The following is a 24,167-nucleotide window of genomic DNA, read 5'->3' as shown; positions in this document are numbered from 1 at the left end:
GGCTCGGTTCCAGGACCCCGGGATCATGACCTGAGCCGAAGGCAGACGCCTAAAGACTGAGCCACGCAGGCACCCCTTTATTTTCTCATTTTAGTGGCACTAACATCCATGGGAGCATCTGAGGTTCATTACATCCAAAAATATTAAATGAGGCTCAGGAAGTTTCAGGACTTTTAAAAACTTAAGATCCTAAGCAAAATTACCAACAGTCAAAACCCTAGAAAAATAAAACACATCAATTTTATAAGAAAAGATGGCTTCATTTTATCTATAGTATTGGCCCGACCAAAATATTGACCGCTGTTTTCTCCTGCTTTTAAATTATAATATCCAAATATTACTTAGAAATAAAATTTGAAAAACTCCTGGAGTACATTACAACAGCACCACCACCAGAAGCAGCAACAAACAGCAGAGTAAGATAATGCAAGAGAGCTCTCACATAAACACAGAAATACTGGATAAAACAAACACTATTTGTAATGCATAAAGAAATCTTGAGAAAAAAGGAAAATCTTAAGTACCAGAACAGGAACTTAAAAGAGCAGCAAGTGTTGCATCTACTTAGGGGAGGAATTAAGGGCCATGAAAGAGAGAATAGGGCCAAAGCTGTGTCCAGAAAAGTGTCACAAGGAACTGGAGACTTGGGGAAAGGCAACATTCTAAGAGACAATAGCTGAGAGTTTCCCAGAATTGAGTCAAGATTTAATAAGCACAGTGAATCCAAAGCAGGAAAAATAAAAAGAAATCCACATCTAGACATACCCAGAGAAACTGTAAAATGAACACACAAACAACACACAACATAATCTTCAATAGAAACCAAGAAGAAAAGACAGATTCCCCTAAAGGACTGTCAGCAAATTTCTTAAGATCAACAACAGAGGTCAGATTACAATAAGAGTACCTTCAAATTGCTGAAGTAAAAGAACGATCATCCTGGAATTCAAAACTTAAGTAAACTATAATTCAAGAGTAAGAGCTGAAATAAAAACATCTGCAGACAAAGACAGAGCTTACATTAAGTTAGTGAGATTAATGAAATACTCAAGTACATATTTTAGGAAGATGGAAATTGGACTAAATGAAAGAGGGGGATTCAGAAACAATGGTTTGTGTACTATTTTCTAATTTTGAAATATTTAATGATTAAACATGCAAAAGAGTGCTCACTTCGGCAGCACATATACTAAGCATGCAAAAGATTTAGAATAGCCAATAAAGAGGTAAAAAATTAACCATATTAATAATAAAATTATAGCACAAAATGAGCTCATTCTTTTGGTAAAGATTTAAAAATTGGTAACAGCTAGTACTGGCAAAGGTGGGAACCTCCATTCTTGTATCATGTTGGTGAGTATGTATAATTGGTACAACTTTTTTGGAGAACAATTTGACAACACATACGAAAGCCTTAACATTCTGCATATACTTTTAATCAGCGATTCTATTTCTAGGAGTTTATCCTAAGGAAATTATTGGAAATAAGTATAAAAATCTCATACTGCAAGATGTTTATTACAACACTGTTTAAAAGAGGAAAAAAATATTGACTGGTTAAATAATGGTACATCCATTCAATGGATTACTATATTTCCAGGAAAATAAAATGGTATAAAGTTATTAAAAGTGATATAAAATAGAGGAACATTTACTGACAAGAAAAAAATAGTTCATTTTATTAAGTAAAAAGAATCAGATCACGAAAAAGAGACGATGATGATCTGTTTAAAAAAATTCTTTTTATAAAAAGACTCTAAGACCATACATCACAATATTAAGTTATCTAGATGATGAGATTATCATGATATTCTTTTGATTTATCAGTGTTTTCTAAATTTTCTAAAATGAGCATGATTATAATAAACATGATTTTTCTTTTGTACTAAGGGAATAATTTTTGGTTCACATATTATTAAATATTGTTGTTTTGTGGGGTGCCTGGGTGGCACAATTAGTTAAGTGGCTGGCTCTTGGTTTTGGCTCAGGTGATGATCTCAGGGTCATGAGATCGAGCCCTGCGACAGGCTCAGTGCTCAGCATGGCATCTGCTTAAATTTCTCTCTCCCTCTGCCTCTGACCCTCCTCCCACACTTGTGCGTGCACGTGTGCACTCTCTCTAAAACAAATAAACCTTTCAAAAGAATTGTTGTTTTGAATCTCAATCTCTCTAAAATGCAAAAATATTAGAATCTCCAAATACTAGGTTGGCTAAATCTAATTGTGGGAGAGAAGTTTATTTAGCATTTCTTAATAATTAACTCAAGGAGCTAACAGTACCATTTAGCTACCTATTAAGAAGAGTTGGGGGGGGGGAAGAAGAGCAAACTCTTGAAACAAGTTACATAGGCCCAGGTCTCTCTGTAGGAAGGTGAAAAGTATTTTATGACCAGTAAAGGGGATATTCACATAATATATATATATGTTACTATTTCCCAACTCCTAAATCTCTTGAATTGTTAAACACAGACGTCACCCTCACCCAAACTATAATAATCTTATATGAGCAAAAGAAATTTTTGTTTGCTATTTGAGAATTTTCCAAGAACTGCTAGAGAGAGAGATGTTTCTGTATAAGTGATCCTATCTGGCACTGTTGGAAGCCTCTGCCATCCAAGGACAGTACCTTGTTCTTTTGGTACGTCTAATAAAGAGCCACAAATCAATTTGCTTACTGTTCACTTGTGAGATACATTACTTTTCATTTCCGATTAATAATTCAAGTCTAAAGATGCCCCCATATCGTTGTCTCCCCTTCCAATGTATTTAATCCTTTCACTATTAAGATGACATTTTTATAACCATGTTAAGTAAAAGCTGTCTGTAACTAGCTGGAGGCTGTATGTAGTACGCCTTCACTCTCTGTGTCATTTTGAACTGGCACATGATGCTAGCTTCCTCATTTACTTTCACATGTGCTCAAGAAAAATTTAGCTAAGAAGCTTTGCTTTAATAAACAACAGCCACCTTCGCTGTAGAGGCTATATCCTTCTAGCTGGTCTTTTTTCCTCCACACACTTGGTTCTTTTGAAGCATTCTCTCAGTAGATAACTATATATATATATATATATATTTTTTTTAAGATTTATTTATTTAGGGGCGCCTGGGTGGCTCAGTCGTTAAGCGCCTGCCTTCGGCTCGGGTCCTGGGATCGAGCCCCGCATCGGGCTCCCTGCTCGGCAGGAAGCCTGCTTCTCCCTCTCCCACTCCCCCTGCTTGTGTTCCCTCTCTCGCTGTGTCTCTCTGTCAAATAAATAAATAAAATCTTAAAAAAAAAAGAGAGATTTATTTATTTATTCTTATTTGGGGGGGACGGGCAGAGGGAGAGAGAGAATATCAAGCAGACTCCCAGCTGAGTGGGGAGCCTGACACGGGGCTCGATCCCCCAACTCTGAGATCATGACCTGAGCTGAAATCAAGAGTCGGATGCTTAACCCAGGCGCCGCACTCTCCCAGCATTTGTAAAACTGCAAATCTGGTCTTTTAATTTCTCTTGCTTAAGCTTCTTGCTTTTACAATAAGATCCAAAATCCTTAACATGGCTTACAAAGCACTGGAGGATATAGACTCTACCTCTCCAGTTTTATCTTATGTCACCTCCAACCATTAACATTTCTGCTCAAACCCATGTTTCTCCTCATTTCAGGTCTGGCAAATGTGGTTTGCTCCCCCTGAATTGTTCTTCTATCTTAGAACTCAGGTGATGCTTATTCATCTTTAAGATCTCAGCTCAAATGTCACTTCCTCAGGGAAGCCTGCCCTGACCATCCTCATTAGGTCAGTTTCCTCTGGTTTATGCTTTTACAACAGCTCCCTACTCCTCTATTTTTATCATTTAATTTAGAATTACACATGTGTAAATTACATATCAATGGCTAGTTTCTGGCTGCAAACAGATTCTATGCCTGTCTTGCTTACTACTGTCACGTCAGTCCTTAATTAGCACAGTTCTTGACTCAAATGTATACACTGAGATGATTTATAGAGGATGTGATCAATTTAACTGATACAAGGATAAATGAATGTTTCTGACACGCTTTCATCTTTTTTTTTTTTTTAAGATTTTATTTATTTGAGGGGCACCTGGGTGGCTCAGTTGAAGTGTCTGCCTTCAGCTCAGGTCATGATCTGATCCCACGGTCCTGGGATCGAGCCCCGAGTTGGGCTCCACGCTCAGTGGGGAGTCTGCTTCTCCCTCTCCTGCCCGTCCCCCACCCCCACCACTTATGCTCTCTCTCTCTCAAATAAATAAAATCTTGTTGAAATATGAGAATAAGTTCACATTCTTGAGATGCAAAAATTTATGAAGAACCAGTTGGTTAAAATCTTGGCTCTCATTTGCTGGACAAGTAATTTAATATCTTTGAGTCTAAACTTCCTCATTTATAAAACAGAATAACATGAGTCCTTCCTACCTCATATAATCACTATGTTTTACAGTTTGCCACTCTTCATGCATGAAAAAAGGCATGAAAAAGAATGGCAAGCTATAAACACTAAATAAATGTTTATCTACTAAGTATAGCTGTTACTGAGCAAATGAAGCAATGGAAAGGCATATACTTGGGGAAAACTAAGTATTACACTTGTTTTTCATTATATGAATATAAATATAAACAGGATAGAAAGTCCAGAATGAAAATGTTTAGAGATAAACCTGAATCAAGTAATGAGTTTCGTAAAGTTTGCTATTACTTAACGCTCTTTTACAGAAGAAATAAAAGGATGAAAGACCTTTTTTTCTTTACTCTTTCTTTTTTTGTTTGACAATTTTTTTTTTTTTTAAGTAGGCTCCATGTCCAGCATGGAGCCCAATGCGGGGCTTGAACTTACAACCCTGAGATTAAGACCTGAGTTGAGATCAAAAGTCAGATGCTTAACCCACTGGGCCAAGACACCTTGATAAACATTTTTCTAATGCTAGAGAAATATATCACAAAATGGAATAAATCCTATCCAGCTAAAGCTATGGATAATAATAATGATGACAAAATGATAACAATTAGTATTTACTGAGTTATATACAGGGAATTCTTCTACATATACATATATAAACACTCATTTAATAACTTAATAACTGTATTGGTAGACTGCAGACAGGGAAAAGAGAAATAAAGAGGTTAGACAATTTGTCCAAGATTACAAACCAGGTATGTGACAGAAAAGAGATTTAAACTCAGGCAATCTGGCCCCAGAATCTACACTGGTCTCTTTTTAATTTGGTACCTTAAACTTTGCTTCCACTCAGCTTTTTATTTCTCAAGTTCTCCACACCCACAAAATACTGTTAAGTTAAATATTCATCTACCAAGTTCAAAAGAAAGCAAGTTCCAAAACTGAGGGGCAGAAATGCAGCAAATGAAGAATTTAAGGCTTTACTATCATAGACTTAAGATCAATTTTTTTTTTTTAAAGATTTTATTTACTCATTTGACAGAAATAGATACAGTGAGAGAGGGAACACAAACAGGGGGAGTGGGAGAGGGAGAAGCAGGCCTCCCGCCAAGCAGGGAGCCCAATGCAGGGCTCGACCCCAGGACCCTGGTTTCATGACCTGAACTGAAGGCAGACACTTAACGACTGAGCCACCCAGGTGCCCCTATATTCCCTTTTCTTAAAAAAGATTTCATTTATTTATTTGAGAGAGAGAGAGGGTGAATGAGAAGGAGAGGGAGAGAGAAGCAGACTCCACACTGAGCAGAGCCTGACACTGGGCTCAACCCCACAACCTCGAGATCATGACCTGAGACGAAACCAAGACAGACACTTAATCTACTGAGCCACCCAGGTCCCCCTTCCCTTTCTTTTTAGACTCTAATTACATTCTGATTTTAGAAGAGACAGTTAAGATAAAAATATTTCAGTTATATGCACTGACCAGGATATGATCCACTCGATCTCTTTTCTTTCTTCCAAATTTCATCATTTTCTGCCAATCTGTTTTGTGGTTTGGTTCCTTTTTAAGACTAAACAACTTGAGTACTTCTGTGGCTATGAAGTTCTGTGAAAATAAGAGGAGGGAATGAAACACAAACAACCAAGTTCCTGAGATTTAGTGCTTACAATGCAGATTTATGCTAATAATATGGTATTTATAATAAAAGATCATACGAATTTCTTCCACTTACAGTTCCACTTAGCATTTTGAAGACAAAAGCATTCCAAATGCTCAGACTTTATTCACTTAAAGAATTTTTGTTTTTACACACACACAAAAGTAAAACCCATTGATGAATCTGCAAAGAAAAATCACTTTAGAGTCCCCTCTACCCAAGAACCACCATCAGCTAACTTCCAGCTGGCAAAACTACTAAAGGAAGCATAAAATAAATCTCTGCATCTGAAAAATCCCATATAAATGTTGGAAGCAATGCCATGTGAGCCAAGTACAGGCTTTGGCTAGGACAGTTTATTTTGAAGCACCATGACTGAATATGTTGAATTAAAAAATATTAATCAACACTTCAGTATAAAAAGCATGATAATTTTATTAACAATATTTAAACTATTACCCTTAAAAACTTTACAAAATGCTATTTCAATATTGAAATTGGTGGGTAGCATCATTGTGTGTTATACTGATATATGCATTCTGATGATTGTTGATATATATTATGTATCTTGTCTTATTTCAACTTATTCTTTGTTATTAATAAAATAATTTGGGTTTTTACTACTTTTTATGGTTGTTCTGTTAAAAAACAACGAGTGATCTGAAGGGGCGTGCACCCCAATGTTTATAGCAGCAATGTCCACAATAGCCAAACTATGGAAAGAACCAAGATGTCCATCAACAGATGAATGGATAAAGAAGATGTGGTAGGTATATACAATGGAATATTATGCAGCCATCAAAAAAACCCCGAAATCTTGCCATTTGCAGCGATGTGGATAGAACTGGAAGGTATTATGCAAAGCGAAATAAGTCAATCAGAGAAAAAGACATGTATCATATGATCTCACTGATATGAGGAATTCTTAATCTCAGGAAACAAACTGAGGGTTGCTGGAGTGGTGGGGGGTGGGAGGGATGGGGTGGCTGGGTGACAGACATTGGGGAGGGTATGTGCTATGGTGAGCGCTGTGAATTGTGCAAGACTGTTGAATCACAGACCTGTACCTCTGAAAATAATACATTATATGTTAAAAAAAAAAAAAGATAGTAGGAAGGGAAAAATGAAGGGGGGGAATCGGAGGGGGAGACGAACCATGAGAGACTATGGACTCTGAGAAACAAATTGAGGATTCTAGAGGGGAGGGGGTGGGGAGATGGGTTAGCCTGTTTATTAAAGAGGGCACCTATTGCATGGAGCACTGGGTATTATACGCAAACACTACATGAATCATGGAACACTACAAAAAGTAATGGTGTATGATGATTAACATTACATAATAAAATAAAATTAAACAAACAAAAAAACAATGTTCTTAATGGGGGAAAAGATACATTTATGAATCAGAATCATTTGAGAAGATTTTCAAACCAGTATGTCCCCAAACTCTACCACCACTCACTCTCTCTCTCTCAAGGATGTATCAGCTTCGGAGGGCTGAAAGAAATGGAGTACACCTGTGTTTTGAAAAAGCTCTGCGGGGTGGTTCTGATACTCTATTCTTCAAAGTTGAAAATCATTTTAAAGTTGTTTTTTTTAATGAATCAAATTAATCTCTGGAAACTTTTTTTTTTTTGGTACTACTTACTTCAATTTAAGCAGGGGTCTGCAAACTTCAGTAAAGGGCCAAACTATAACAATTTTAGGCTTTGTGGGCCATGTGGTCTCTGTCACAACTACTCAACTCTGCTGTTACAGCAGGAAGGCAGCCATAGACAATATTTAAACAAATGGGTGTGGCTGTGATCCAATAAAACTTAATCTATAAAAACAGGTGGTAGGCTGCATTTGGCCTGTGGGCCACAGTTTGCGTAACTTCGATGTAAGCATACACTGCATCTCATAGACATCTGTTGGTGTTTCTATGAGTACAAAATATTTTCTAAAGCTCTCTATAGTGAATACTGTATTGTATATTTGAAAGTTGCTAAGAGAGCAGATCTTAAAATTTTTCATCATACAAAAAAATTTGTAACTATATGTGATGATGGATGTTAACTAGACTTGTGGTGATCTTTTCACAATATATACAAATATCGAATCATTATGTCGTACACCTGAAACTAATATAATGTTATATGTTAACTATATTTTAATAAAAAAAGACTAAATTGTTTAGGCAATGCCTCCACATTATATACCAGAATACTGTATATGTTCTTTACTGTATTTTAATAGTCCACATACACTCCTTGATGACTGTAAGAAAATACACCAGTAAGATGAGTACAGTTGACCCCTGAACAACATGGGTTTGAACTGCGTGGGTCCACTTATACATGGATTTTTTTCAATGAATACATAACAGTACCATAAATGTATTTTCTCTTAAGATTTTCTTAATAACATTTCTTTTCTCTAGCTTACTTTATTGTAAGAATACAGTATATAATACATATAACATACAAAATATGTGTTAACTACGTTATCTGTAAGCTTTCTGGTAGGCTATTAGTATCTAAAGATTTTCAGTTGAGTAGGGGGTTGGCATCCCTAACCGCTGACAGTGTTCAAGGATCGACTATAGTTGGAGGTATGCTATCTGCAGGAAAAATTAGCATTCTATAATCAAATAAAGTCTGGAAAACACAACTCCAGAGCCTTGCTACTCAGAGTGGTTCTAGGGTCAAGAGCATCCTCATCACTAAAGAGCCTGTTAAAAATGCAGACTCTCAGGTCCTACTCCAGACCTGTAACAATCTCCATTTTAACAAAATCCCCAGATGATTCATATTCAATGCATTACAGTTTGAGAGGTACTGCACTGGAAATATAACCTTTGCTATATTAAAGAAACATGTGAACAGGCAGAGATTTCCACCAATGTGACTGAAGTTTTGCTGGGAGTCACCGTAGCCTCAGGGCACTTAATCTTTTCAGAGGCTTCTTAGATAACAATATACTTTATATATCATATTACTATCTCACATACTTCAAAACCACATTACTAATTTGAAACCTGTAAAATCAAAGAGGAAAAGGTAACACCTGTCTTGGGCTGGCATGTTTGATAGATGACATGTTTTCAGGTGTACTTCTAGAATACCTATCTCTAAACTGCCAAAAATTTACCTAAAACTCCAATGAATCACAGTAACTTATCTATTTCCTAATTTTTTCTTAAGTATTATAAATTATGTATATATAGGAAATGACTGTTAAAATTATGCTTTGCAAAATCCTGAGGATTCAGGATTCCCTCTCCCCCATCCCTCCACTGCTCATGGTTTCTGTGACTCAACAAACATTTATTGAATACCCACTATGTGACAGGCCTCGGGGACAGAGGGTGAATAATACAGAAGAGTACCTGCTTTTATGGCATTTATAGATCTGCATAAATGAACAGCAAGTCAAAAAAGGAGATACTCTCTAGTTTGAGTTTACCTTGATTTCATCAAGGTTATTTGGATTTTTCACTCGTCGGAAATAACTGGAGTTGATTCTACATGGCTTCATCCAGACAGGTTGATTTAAGTTGGGATCCTCCGCAAATATTTCCTCAAAAATCTCTTTTGTTAAATCAAAAACCGCCTTGATAGAGAAAAATAAAACAAAACAAAATGGCTAAGAATCTGAATTTCAGACTAGAAAAATTTAAAAATTAAAATTATCCTTTCATGTTACATACCTGTTTGTAGACCCTTTTACTAGTGCTTTCTATATCTAGACCCTTACTAGCACAGCCAAGCAGTTTTGTAGGAATGCTGATGCTATGAAGATCATGACCTAATTCTTTCCATTTCCACAGTTCTTCTGCTGCATTATGTACAAGAATTTCTACTTCCTCTGTAGTATGTGGAACTGCCAATAGTGTTTCACATGGCTTCTGGGGAGCTCTTTTAGGTTCTGCCATTAAAGGTACAATGGTTTCTTCTGCCTTATTTTTGGGGATCTTGTGAGAAGAGCTCAAACCAAAGTCTTCATCAAACCAGTCTTGATCATCTCCTAACACACTCAGAAAATCCCGGCTGATCTCAAGTTCAGCAAGTCTCTTCGCAAGTTCTTCCTGCCCACTGGCACCAAATACTGGACTCTCCTACAGAAATGGAACCATTCAAATAGAGCACCATTTAGTGACCTCAGATCACTCATTTGTTTTTTTTTTTAAAGACAAAGCAAATATATTATTTGTATATTTATTCTCTATAAGCAAAACAAAAACAATATGGTGGCTACTAATAAGCAATTTAAGAAAAAACTACCCTGTTTCCTATAATTATGCTTATATAAGCATTAAAATTGAATTTTTATAAAATGTTTATTGATTAGTTGTTTCTTTTTGAATCATCATTATTTTGTTTCTGAGGTACTCTCTTATCTGTGGGGTATGGAAATTGTATACAAAATTTCTCACCTTTCGTGATTACCTGGCTCAAGTTACTCAAAATCGTTACTTTTGTTCAACTGTCCATGGGCAACCTAAGTAAGTTGATGGTCTGAGTATATGTCATAGTGGATATATTTCAGTTTTACCAGAATCAACATCACAACTGGTAATATCTGCAGGGTAACTGAGTAGCTAGGTGGACAAATAATTTCATAGGCAAAAAAGGAACTGGATTGAGAACCACTGGAAAGCTCCATGGAATAAATCTGTTCAGTGAATCTGGAAGGGACTCTAACCTGTGGACAGCACACAAGGGCCATCAATCCAGCATAAAGCTGCTAGTGTTTGTGACAACCCTATAGTGACCACTCATGACATAACAGAGGACAATTATATTTCAGACAGAAAAACAGTGACAAGGCCTTTAAAAACTAGTACAGTGATTTTTATCTAATAAATAACATGTCACAAAAAACCTACCAGGAGCTACAGAATTAAAATGCACTACAAAGATAAGGTTAATTGACATTCTGTCTAGATAAAATACTTACAGGTCTGGGGCATATATCTGGTGAAGAAATCTCTTCTTTTTCATCTTCCAATTCAGACCTTAAGAAGCAACCTGGAACACATGATGATTGCTCCTCATGATTTGGGGACAGGGCTTGGGGCGGTACTTTCTTTTGATCATCATCAAGAAGCTCCTGATTGCTAAGCTGGATTTTCTCATTCCTAGCTTTTTTGATTTCCTGTAGTTGACTGACCGTGTCCTTCACAAAGACTGTTAGTAAACTGTCTGTCAGTAAGCTGACTTTTTCTAGCTGTTGCTTTGACTTTTTTCCCTCACTTTGTGATGACCTCAGCTGGGCTTCCAATTGGTTCTTTTCTCTTGTTAAAAGATCCAGAAGTGGAGTAGAAAGCTTTTCCGACACCTCGGGATATAGGTTCTCTTCCTTTTCTATAAACTGCTGTTGCTTCTTTAACTCTTCAGAAAAGTTATTATCTAAAGTACCGCCTTCTACAGTAATGGAAACCTTTTCTGTGGCACCAGAAACAAGGTCTTTGTTTTCCTTTGAACAGATCAGTGAATCCACCAAAGACTGCTGGTGAACATGGGCTTCAAGTACTCCAGAAATGTCCTGAATGTCGTCTGTTTCTATTTTAAGGCTTCTATCAAGTGAGGCTTCTATACCGTGCATACTAGGTAGAGAGTTCTCATAAAAATATTCAACTGCATCCTTTTCTCTATCAAACTTGGAATCCGCTCTACCTTTTTGTTCTTGATTATAGTATTGATACTGTCCATCTGAGTAAGACTCTTCATCTTCATTTATGTCTACATAGTCATCAAAGTTTTCTGGAATGTGAGATATTTTTTGAGGAGGAGCAAAAATACCATGCTTCTCTTTGCACACAAAGTATACAATGCCGTCATACGTTCCATTGTTATTTCCTTCAGCTTTATCCAACTCCACTCCAGCCCAAAATCCTTTAGCAAAACTAGTCACACCTTTGAATCGAAGAGTTCCTGGCTGAACATTGCCAATCAACACCCTATCACCAATGTGGAAATCACGTAACTCATCTGCCACAGAAACTGAAACCAAGGAAGGGGACTCCGTAACTCCCTGTTCATGCTCTACATCACTGCGCTCCTTACTTTTCATAAGCTCAGTAGGGGACTTGAGTTCCAACAGCCTCTCAGAGTGGACACTGCTACGAACAGAAAGGCTTTTCTCACTGAGGCACTCACTGATTTCATCATCACTGCCAAAGCTAACGGCTCTACTTGTAGAGTGCCTGGTTGGCTGTGATTCGTCTCTGCAAGACTGAGAGTCTTTCCTGAGTGACAATAAAGATGACACCTCGAAGTCATCTTTGTACAATTCAGAGGAAACGTCCTTCTTGAAAGAAGACACTTCAAAATCAGAGTATGCTATCTCTTTAGGGGCAAAAAACTGTTCGAACAAAGACAAGTCCCTTTCCTTTATGTTCTTTTGTTCCTGAATGTCTTTTTCTGATTTGATGTTTGGACTATGATCCATATCTTGATCTGACTCTTTCTCTTTCAGCTCCTTTCTATGAAGATTTTCAATGGCTACTCTAACTAAGTCTTTCTGAACATTTACAGAATCTAAAGGAAGATCTTTCCTTGAAAGAATTTCAGACGAATCTCCCTGTTCCAGGTCTAGTTTCAGTAAGACGTCAGACTTCCTAGATTGTTTCGAATAGGCATCTTCAATCACACTCGCCTCCAGTTTTGTATCGTCTACTTCTTGTATTTCTGATTTTTGACTAGAGTCTTCTTCAACCTTGGTCTCTGACACATCCAGAATTCTATTAGGGGCATTCAATTCTTTGAGAAGAGGTAATGAAGGTACATTTTCTAGAGAATCTCCAGATTCTGCTCTGGTTCTCCTTGATGAGCTAAGAATTGGAGATGAAGTCTGAAAATGCTCTTCTGTTTGTCTATCCAATTCAATCACTCTCTTTGCATATGCAGATAAAGACCTTTCTGATACTGATCTCTCAGAACCTGCCAATGCAGCATCTTAAAGGAAAAGAAAAAAATCATTATCAAAATTATTTAATTACAATCTTTCAACTTCTAGAACCAAAGGCTAAATAAAAGCCAAGTCTTTATGAGGAAAAACTCTGGTCAATAACTATAACCTGTTTTGGTTACCACATAAGGTAAATTTTTCCTTTAAGAGAATATATTGTACCCACAATAACCAGAACATTTAGAATGACTCAAAATTTAAAGTTTGAAATAATTTCTTAAATGTTGTCTTAACTTATCAATTTCTTAAATGTCTTCACTGATAAAGTGAAGAAAAATGACTCTAAGTTTATGGAGACATTTGCATGATCATCCTCAAAGCCTGCAAAACCAGAACTGTACAATGGATATTACATACATATTTCATATAGAAAAACAATGAAGGAAGGACAAATATACTTCTATATATACTGCGAGAAGAATGAATTTTCCTGGGGACTTCAACTAAGCTCTCAAATGTAAAAAAAAAAAACACAAGAAAAAAGAAAACTATTTCTGCAAATATAGCATTTTAAAACAATTTATTTATTTGAGAGAGAGTGAGAGAACTCAAGTTGGGGGAGGGAAAGAGAGAGAGAGAGAGAGAGAGACAATCCTTAAGCAGACTTCCCGCTGAGCACACAGCCCAATATGGGCCTCGATCCCAGGCACCCCAAATATAGCATTTTAAGAGCTAAAATTGCAGAAGAAAAAAAAAGATGTGATGAGCTAACAAAACAAGAATTAAAAGTTTTTAATTTAAATCTCTATTTTGTCATTGCTTGTAAGTAGGCTTTTTTATGCCTCAGTTTTATTTCCTCATTGAATTATACTTTATTTTCAGTAATTCTTACCTTTTTTGGATTAAGCTGAAAAAAATATATATGACCACTTAACCCTGAACAACGGTATAAGCTAAAAAATATATACTCAGTTATAAAATCTGGTTAATGATGCCAATGATACACTTAACCATTTTAATGTCTTTATGCTTCATTTTTTATAATTTGGGACAATACTTATTCACAAAATTTATATATAACCAATAAATCACTTTAGAATATCAAAGTAACTGACAGTTTCAATAATTATTATCTTTAAGAAATTTATTTTTTAATAAAAAAGCTAGAGAGGTAGAATTGTGTAGGCATTTGCATAAATCCTTAGTCTATTAGACACAGAACAATTATTTTTTCTATTTACATACCAACATGTTCAGCGATGGACTCCAATGATCCTCTGGAGCGTTCTGATTCTGTTAGTGATTTCCAGTTCTTTGCTGTTTCAGATCTGAAACAGAAAAATTAATGAGCAGAAATAAATGTACTGCTGATACTAAAGTAATTGGTAACAAAAAGCAGTCAAGTCTTAGACAACTACTTCTCCTTCACAGGAGGCACCCCACCCTGTCACTTTAATCAAGGCTATTCCTGGCCCTCATCACTCTCAGTAGATGATCTTGTTTCTTTTAGGAGAAAAACAGAGACCACCAGCATGAACTTTCTTACCACCAAACTTTCCACCTACAAATACATCTGTATTCATAGTCTTTCCTCCGGTCTGCAGGAAAGAAAAAGGGGTGTCTTTCACTCTTATTCAAAACTGATTATTTGAACCTCTTTCTTCCTAAAAACTCACACAGTCCCACATTAATGGTGCCCCTCAGTTATACATTCTCTTTTCTATAATCTTTAGTCCTTCAACCTGGAGATTTTTTCTCCCTTAGCTTGTATGTTATGTAAGCCTCAAAATTTTGCCCCTCAGTTCTTCATTCTTCCACAACCTGCTGTTGTCCTCTTTTATTCTTTAAGTTAACAGGAAGAGCTACATTCTTCATTTTCTTGCCTTCTCTTTATTTGTGAAGTCATAGTATTTGCCTTCTATTTCTCTCTTTATACTGCCTTTAAATGCTATTTTATCATATTTAGTACATGGCTCCCTTTTATTCTCTCTGAATGCGTATCTTCTTTGGGCAATGTTGTTATATTTGTGGTTTCAACCACCGTCCTTATGCTGATCATCCTCATATACCTCACCCTGATATCTTTCCTGGATAATTTCTGTTAGGTGAACTATGGACATCTCACAATTAGTATTCTAAAACCAAAACCATAAGCTCCCCACAAAAGAACATCTGATTTCCCATTTAGGTTAATGGAACTCTGACCCAACCAACTACTTAAGAGAAACCTGGGAGTCATTCTAGATTTCTCCTGCTTCACTATCTAGCACTTTAATTAGTCAAGCCTACTTCTTAAATATTTCCTTTTTAAGTATTTTTAAGGATAAATTCTTTTTTTTTTTTTTAAGTAAACTCTATCCCCAATGTGGGGCTCAAACTTGTGACCCTGAGATCAAGAGTTGCATGCTCTATTCACTGAGCCAGCCAGGTGCCGCTACTTCTTAAATATTTCTAAATTTATCTCCTATCTCTGTTCTTATTACCACTGATTATTTGAGGCCTGGCTTAGACTCCTGTTCTCCCTGCTTTTAAGCTTACTCTTTTCTATCTTTCTTTCATACAGTAGTCAGAAAGATCTCTCTGAACACAAGTGTGATGGCGTCATTCTCTTGTTAAAATCTTCCAACAGCCTGATTAATAAAACTATAAACCCATTCAATAGTATATTATGTAGAAATCTAAAAATAAAATTTACAGTTTATAATATAGTGGAAATATATACATAAAATCTAAGCATAAGAAATCCTAAAAAGAAATATTGTTGACATTTGCAATTTTGGGGTAGTTGGGTATATAATTTAAACTTTTCTTTTTACTGTTTCCCTCAGTATAATAATAATAATAGTAACTAATACATAGTGCTAATTGTATGCTAAGCTCTGTTCTAAGTTAAGTCTTTTAACCCTCATAACAAGTTAATTAGTCAGGTGTTATTATAGGATATAAATCCCTATTAAAAAAAACCTGAAGCACAGAGAGATTAAATAACTTGCTCGACAAAGTTAAACAGCTAGCTGGTATTGAAACCAGGATTCAAACTCGGGTAATGTGAAATTAATTATAATGAGTCTACATTACTTTTGTGACAAAAAAAAAAAAAAAAATCCCTAAATATTTTCTTTAAAAACCTTCAAAGGCTTCACCTCTTCTGAAAAGGTAGAAACTACTAAGAATGAGTGAGTTCAAGGTTTCACAATTTGGTTTTTATTTTTCCAGTCTCTTCTAACTTTAGCGATGAACATCCTATTATGCTTAGTTTCTATAATATGCCAAGCTCCTTGCTGCTTTTGGTCATTCATGAGTGCCCTTCTCTCTGAAATGCCCCCAATTTCTCAGTCCCACTGTTTACCCCCTACTCATTGTTCAAAATTTATTTTAAATATTGCAACTTGACTTTTTAATACACTATCTTATATACTTGAATGTCATTACTTAATATCTTCTGTATTTGCCTTAACTGTCTAGATAATATTCTATCCCGGGAAAGAACCATAATTTACTGGGCTAGTCACCCATTTTTGGACATAAAGATTGCTTCCAATGTGTTATATTAAGATAAAGGATGTTATGAGAAACATATTCATGCAAATTGAGACTTCTGGTAGCCCTTATTTTCTCAAGCTAGGTTTTCAGAAGCGGAATTACCGAGTCAAAAGTTACAGATTGTTTTTTTTACTTTTGAAACACTGGCAAACTGCTTTTCAAAAGGTCTATATCAACTTACAATGCTACTATAGCAATACTGGTGGATACTATTTTCATTGCAATCACCAGATTTCAGAATTCAAAATATATTTTTAAATCTGTACCTTATTATACATGTGATTTGTGATTGTATCATACATAACAAATTAGTGAAAATAAAAATATTAACCAATATTTTTACTTCTACAATTTCACAATTACTTAAAAGATAGCTCTACTAAAAGTCTTTCCTTATGCTTTTCACAAACTTTTCTCAAACAAGGCAGAATATAGATAAGTTATCACAAATTTCTACCTGTGTAATGGAAGGGGCTTGATCTTGGGTTTTTCAGAAGCTGAGGAGAGCGTTTTAATCTGAGGCTTGGCTGTTGGTGATGTTTCCAAATCTCGGCTAAGCTCTGCTTCAGTTTTCTTAATGAATTCATCATATGACTAAGTTTAGAAAAATCAGAGGAGTCACTATACAGAATTTTTAAAAACTATTTTAAATAAGAAAATAGTATATTTTATGGTAAAATATTCAAATAGTAAAGAAGATGTAAAAATCTTTCTCCCAGTACCAGTGTCATTCCCCAGAGCGCTATCAATAGTTATTCATAGATCCTTCTTGAAATAGTCTCCATATAAGCAAGATGTGTAACTATAACCCTAAATCAATTAGGAAATGAGTCTCCACTCTACAGAAATTTAATGAAGCAATAATTCAGGCTCTGCCACATTAAGAAACTTTTTTAGCTGATCATGTAATTATTCTTTAAAGGCTGTCCTAATACTTTTTTGTTATTTTTAAGAAGTTTAGCCGTGATGCTGAGTTCAATGGCACCTTCTTGGGAGTACTAGGGAATACAAATCCTGAGGAAGAAGGAAGGGTGTGGTTAAGAATATGATGATTTCAGAATTACAAAAAATGCTATCAGCTGTTCTGTACCCATTATCACTAATGTGTAATTCTAATTTGGATGAAATCTAAGGGAAGCCCTTCATCTGTTATATTTTTTAATTTTCTGGCCTAAAATCCCACTTTTACCTCATTATCTGAGACTACAGCTGTTCTAACACTGTACGTTCAATACCTACTCAGTGTCTGGCTCCAAATAGGTTGTCAATAAATATTAAGACTGAATGAATGAACATATGGATGCTACTCAATTGCTACAGATCCCTAAAACTTGGGCTAAAATCCCTACTTTTACAACTTTCAGTATCCATATTACCTTCCTCTGGATTCTGATCTGAAAGCTATACTTACATGAATGTAGTTGTTTATTACATCTGTGATTAAATAAAATCCAAAAGATTTTATAAGAAATGCTATATTTTATGTATTTCTCCATCATATACTATAATTCTAAAACCTAAATACAGAACTTTCTTTTGTCTGTAAACCATTTAATAAAATGTTGAATGACATGGATTCTATGGCACTTCTCTAGAGGTCTTTCTGGCTGGCATATCCATTAATGAACAATTTTTGAGCAACGTTTTTCAATCTAAGCGTATTTCATTTAATTTTCAATGGCTCCTCATTACCTACACTAGTGCTTTTAAATCCTGGGCCCCACCCTAGACCAATTAATACCTCTGGGAGTGAGCCTGAATATTTGTATTTTTCAAAAAGCTCCTCAGTTAATTCTAATGTGTGGTGGTCAGGCTGAAGACTGTTGACCGGAAGTCCAAACTCATCACTCTGATTCTAAGGTCCTGAACATGATCTTTATTTTTAAATAATTTAAATAAAGTATTGTTTCCCAATACGTTCCAACATGTTCTTGCCAGTATGGTCATTCTACCTTAGCCACTTTTCCTACTTCCAAACATCTGTGCAAGTTATAATCCCTGTTCTCATCTCTGTATCATGCACCTGTGTAAATGTCTATTTTCTCCACATCTGTTAACAGCCTATTTTCTATGTGGAAGACAGTGCAGTATAATGGTAAGGGTACAAAATTTAGAATTAGAGATACATTAAAACCCTAGCTTTACCATTTATGACTTGTGTGTCCCTGAGTATCATTAATCTCCCTCAAACTCAGTTTCCTCATCTATAAGACAGGGGCAGTAAAGCCATACCTTGTTGCTTGAGGATAAATGAAGAATATGTGTGAAGTAATTAGCTGAGTTCCTGGCATACAAATAGGCACCTAAATATCTGATGATTAAACTAATAAAGGTAGTTTATTAGTTTAATATTTGGTGTGACCACAACAAGGACCATTAAAAAGATAGAAATAATGGCTAAACATAACAAAAAGCTTTCTAACATTCAGAGAACCTAGAGCCTAACAATGAAACCAACTGCCTTGAAAATCTGAAATTTCCTATTAATGGAAGTGTTCAGGTAGAAGCTGAATGATCTTCTCTGGTGATGTCATAAGAAGGAATTCTTGTGAGAAGCAGGAAGTTTAGATCGATTCTATGATGAATGTAGCATTTTAGGAACACGAAGCTGGCAGAAGGTATGCAAGCAATAGGGAAGTAACCAGAGACAGGGACATTCAAGTGGCTATGCAGAGAGGTTATGAGGCTCCAAACAGCGTGATGGCGGTTGGAATGGAAAATGACAAGCAAGAAGATTTATAAAGAAAAGAATCAATGCGATCTGGTGACCGAATGGATAGGAGAAAACAGAATAAGGAAGCTATCAAAACCAGGCTTCCAGCCTGGGGTAGAATCAGGGAAGGCCTCTAGAGCTTGGGAGAAGAGTCAAGTTTACAATTATCATTTTGGAGCCATTCAAATAGTACAAAGAGTCACATTAATAAACTGTGTAGCAAGAAATATCATTCTGCTTAAAAAACAAGTTGTTCTTAAAAAGGCAGTAACAATTCCAATAGCTAGAATTATTGATCTTTTTTAAAAATAGAATTATTTATCTAATGATTCTTTGCTTCAGAGGGCATGGATATCAATCTTTCATAGGCTTAATCTTTCTTATTTAGAAAAAAACCCTTTATTTTAATACTTGATTTTAATATTTACTTAATACTTGACATTATAAGATTATTTTAATATTTAATGTTTTAAGCAAGAGTTTGGTTAGATAGCCTGAGATTTTTTAAAAAGAGGTTAAAATGTGGCACCAAACTAAGACTGAAAAATTCTAATCCATTACTTTATTAACATTAAAAACATTTTAGGCTTCACATATACATTAGCCTTGATAGTGAACCCACTTCCTATGTCTAACCTCTAACTGTTTGATCAGACTGGCTTCTTGGGCTTTCAATCTTTCCTTCTGCCGTTTTCTCTGTTCCTTCTTCAGCTGGTCCACAACTGATTTCCTTTTCCGCAGCTCATCCTTTAGGGCTCTGATCCTACCTTCAATGTCACTTTGGTCAGATGTTGTTTCTGAAAGAGATACAAAATCTCTTATTTAATTTTAACTTACTTTAACTTTAAATTTGGGGCACCTGGGTGGCTCAGTTGGTTAAGTGTCTGACTCTTGATTTTGGCTCAGGTCATGATCTCAGGGTCCTGGTATTGAGACCTGCTTCAGGCTCCACACTCAGCAAGGAGTCTACTTGAGATTCTCTCTCTCTCCCCCTCTGTCCCAGCCCCTCTTCCTCCCTCTCAAATGAATAAATCTTTAAAAAAAAGAATTGTTAATTCAATAACTGATTATATTATTAATGAAAAGCAGCAATGTGATATTAAACTTAAAGTCAATCTAACATTTAAAATTAAGGAATTTGAGCTTTGAAAAAAATTTTTCAGTGATTTACATTCCCCTTCCTTTCCCCTAAATCTCTATTGGGCAGAGGGGGGGTCTCCACCTATTTATTTTCACTTTCTAATTGTACCATTTGAAATTGTAAATAAATCTCAAGGTACCCTGTCCTGGTGAGATAAGCAACTAGAAGTTGAAAAACTTCTAGGTTAGTAAAGTTTAGACATTGTAAGGAATTATTTCCTGATGACAAGATAATCGTATTTATCTGTCCTTCCCCTTAGTTGTTAATAGTTTTTAAGTCATATTAAAATCAAACTGAAATTCTGTCTGTTGTTTTTAAAGTAGGCTCCATGCCCAACATGAAGCCCACTGTGGGACCTGATCACAACCATGAGATCAATACCTGAGCCGAGATCAAGAGTCGGATACTTAACTGAGTCACCCAGACACCCTGAAATTGTCATTTTATTTTTTTGAAGATTTATTTTAGAGAGAGAGTGTGTGTGTAAGTGGGGGGCGGGGCAGAGGGAGAGACAAAATCCCAAGCAGAGTCCCCCACTGAGTGCAGCGCCCAATCGCAGGGCTCGATCTCATGACCCTGAGATCATGACCTGAGTGAAAACCAAGAGTCTGATGCTTAACCAACTGAGCCACCCAGGCGCCCTGAAATTTTGTCATTTTAAACTGTGAATCATCAGATGATGTCTTAATACCACATAAAAGGAAAAGAGAGAAATTAAAAAGAAATATACTCTGCTGTAACCTTTCTTTAGAAGCTCTTAAAATATTTAAAATAACTGAAATGAAGCTAGTTAAATCTTAGTATCTTCCCAATAGTTCCCTATACATACAAACACACAAAGTAGGTGTCCAGTCATAGCAAAATCATGAAAAAGACATTTCATTATAATAAGTGCCACACACATGCTATGAAAATAGTATCATTTAAAGACGCTGCTTAGCGCAATCCTCTCGAGTCCCCTCCTTTCTCCGGAGCTTTGTACTATCACTTTGCCATCACTCAATAAACCTTGCTTTGCTGCCTGCCAATCAATCAATCAATCAATCAATATGATGCTTATTTCACTGCATGTGGAAATTGCATAGAATAAAAATGACTATTCCTCACACTTCCTCCTAAAATCACGCAATGGTATCATTTCCACACCCTAATGTTGAGTGAGACATTTAATAGCAATAAAAATACTATTACAATAGAAATACTATAGTATATAGATCTGAAGACTCAGATGTACACTACAACATTATACCATAAATAGCCAGGTGTTTTCCAGGTACTTCAGATTAAATTGCATAAGAATTAGTTAAGGAATTTATTTAAATGCAAAAGGATTATAGTCTTTTTTGATAGTGTGATCCAATATCTGGATTAGAAATAATGAAATCTAAGTTCCTGTCACTTCTATACCACTGACTTATGATACCTGAAGAAAGTTACACCCATCTTATACCAGCGGTAGCATGATACTGAGCCTTTAGCATGGGCAAAGCTCACTATTTACTGATCAACACTCATGAAATAACATAAAAATAAAGGCCATTTTCAACTCTGGATCTACTACTGGTAGTCAGTAAGGTGTCTGACTCCTACTGATTTCTAGAATTGATGGGAAGATTAAATAAGGTGAATAAAGCACACAGCAGAGCACCTCAACTACCATAAAAGCTCAGTAAATGGTGGTAGGATTCATAATCACAAAAGACCAACATTTTATGTGGCTATATTTTAGGTAATATATTTTTTGGTCTAAAACTAAAAATGGTGGTGGGGGGAGAGAGCAACTATCTCCCTTATTATTATTTTTTTAATTCCTGAAAAAATAATCAATTGATTTCAGGGTTAAAAGGTTCTGAACACTTAGTGGCAGGCTTTGTAGAGACTCGATGATTCTAGTATAATGATTGTGAGTAGGACCGCATGCAGGCTGACCTTTGAAGTATAATCCCATACCTTTGCATCTTCTAAAACTGTGCTTCTTTAGCTTGATAAGCTTTTATGTGCTTCCAAAACCTGAGCCATTACTTTGATAAAATTATATACAGGACGATTATAGTCCTGCAGACTTAGTTTCAACTTTGCCCCCCTCCCAAAATGATTATTTTAAATTAATATATTTTGAAAATTGCATATACCAGCAGTGATTATTCTAATAAAAATATTTATCATCTACGGTTGTGAAGATTTGACAGTGGATAATGAAAAACTTGGGAGTTTTTAGATGAAAGACGATGGAAAATGTTTCTACTTTTGAGTACTAAAGAAACCAAAAGTACACAAATGAAGGGTAGAAATTAAAGTCTATGAGCGTGAATGGAACTTTATATATATATATGTGATCAATTACAGTATTAGTGCATAGTACTTATCATTAGTAACATCTAAGAGAATCTCTAGATGAATTTATTGTCTTTATGGAATTCTCTCCTACAGGGATTTTTTTGGGTAGTGGGGGAGAAAGGGGGGACAGGTAAACGATACTTCGTTTTTTTGAACACATCAAGATGGACAGAATACTCTAATCAAAAAATTAAGTTTCTGATTATTTGACACATGTGGCCTATATTAATTTGGCTGGTAACAAACTCTCCATCACTTAAGTGAGAAAGGCATTATACAACTCCACTACATTAAAACTGACCACAAACACTGCATATATGATGTCATCATTAATAGGTAGATGACATCTACAGTTTAAAAATCTCAGAGCTATTTCTCTAAAACTATTCTTACTTGAATTATGTTTTATCAATAAAACAGTATCTTATTAACATTATCATTAATCCTTGGTCTGTAACTCAGGCAAGGATGGTTACGATATTATTCCATGAAACAGATGGAAAAGATTATCCAATATGGAAAAGAAACTTGGAGAAAGTCACTAGTAAGTAAGAAAGACAAGATAAGAATTCATGTTTCCAAGTATCAAGTTTGTGTCTATTGACATGTTACTCCACTGGCTGTAACTTTTCACCAGAGTACGTGAAAGCAAATATATAAAATAATAATAATTTTCAACAAATAAATATGGTAGACAACATTCTTCAACTGGGTTGACCTAGTAATTCCATTTCTAAGAATTTATTCTTACTGAAATATTCGTCAAGAATATATACATGAAGATGTTCACTAGAGCATTATTGGCTATTTTGAGAAAATCTAAATAATCATCACTAGGGAAGTGGTTAAATAAGTTATGGTATTATCTACTCTTTGAAATATTATACAGTTATTCAAAGAAAAAGAGTGATTTATAAATATGGGTGAGACAAATAATAAGAGACTCTTAATCTCAGGAAACAAACTGAGGGTTGCTGGAGTGGAGGGGGGTGGGAGGGATGGGGTGGCTGGGTGATGGACATGTGCTATGGTGAGCGCTGTGAATTGTGTAAGACTGATGAATCATAGACCTTTACCCCTGAAACAAAAATACAAATTATATGTTAATAAAAAATAAAATAAAATAGAATAAATATGGGTGTGGGAAAATCCCATGATTTACTATCGTTTGAAACACCGAAAACAGGGGGTACAGAAAAGGATCAAAGACCAAAATATGAATAATATTTTCATTTTTTCTATTAAATTTCTACTCTCAAATGCAAACTAAAAATGAGCTCAAAAGGCATACACTCAATACAGTACTAATTACCCGTGGAACCCTACATAAACTGAGCACTCCCTATACATGTATGTTTCCCTAGATCAAATCTTGTAGATTGAAGTCTTATAGAATAGAGGCTATTCATTCTTTCACAGTTTAATAGCACAGAGTTTTATAGTAGCATAGAGATTACAGGAAAATGTCCCCCACTGCCATTTGCAG

General features: G+C 35.5%; 1 protein-coding gene across 3 annotated transcripts in view; it reads right to left on the bottom strand.

Annotated features, from left to right (window-relative positions):
• CEP350 (centrosomal protein 350) overlaps window positions 1–24,167 on the bottom strand; it is a 154,847-nt gene that overhangs the window by 11,221 nt on the left and 119,459 nt on the right. For all 3 annotated transcript variants that reach the window (XM_088017380.1, XM_028121508.2, XM_028121509.2), the window contains 7 exons: window positions 19,840–20,000; window positions 16,948–17,084; window positions 14,193–14,275; window positions 10,995–12,994; window positions 9,745–10,152; window positions 9,501–9,647; window positions 5,879–6,001 (listed from right to left, as the gene is read on the bottom strand). In XM_088017380.1, the coding sequence (XP_087873506.1) occupies window positions 5,879–6,001; window positions 9,501–9,647; window positions 9,745–10,152; window positions 10,995–12,994; window positions 14,193–14,275; window positions 16,948–17,084; window positions 19,840–20,000 (3,059 nt within the window). The remainder of the gene's footprint in view (window positions 1–5,878; window positions 6,002–9,500; window positions 9,648–9,744; window positions 10,153–10,994; window positions 12,995–14,192; window positions 14,276–16,947; window positions 17,085–19,839; window positions 20,001–24,167) is intronic.

Source organism: Eumetopias jubatus, unplaced genomic scaffold, assembly GCF_037043125.1.
Source record: "Eumetopias jubatus isolate StellerSeaLion01/CBP00866 unplaced genomic scaffold, mEumJub1_p1.0 scaffold_12, whole genome shotgun sequence".
In the NCBI taxonomy this organism is placed as follows: Eukaryota; Metazoa; Chordata; class Mammalia; order Carnivora; family Otariidae; genus Eumetopias; species Eumetopias jubatus.
This window is presented reverse-complemented; position numbering and strand designations above follow the sequence as displayed.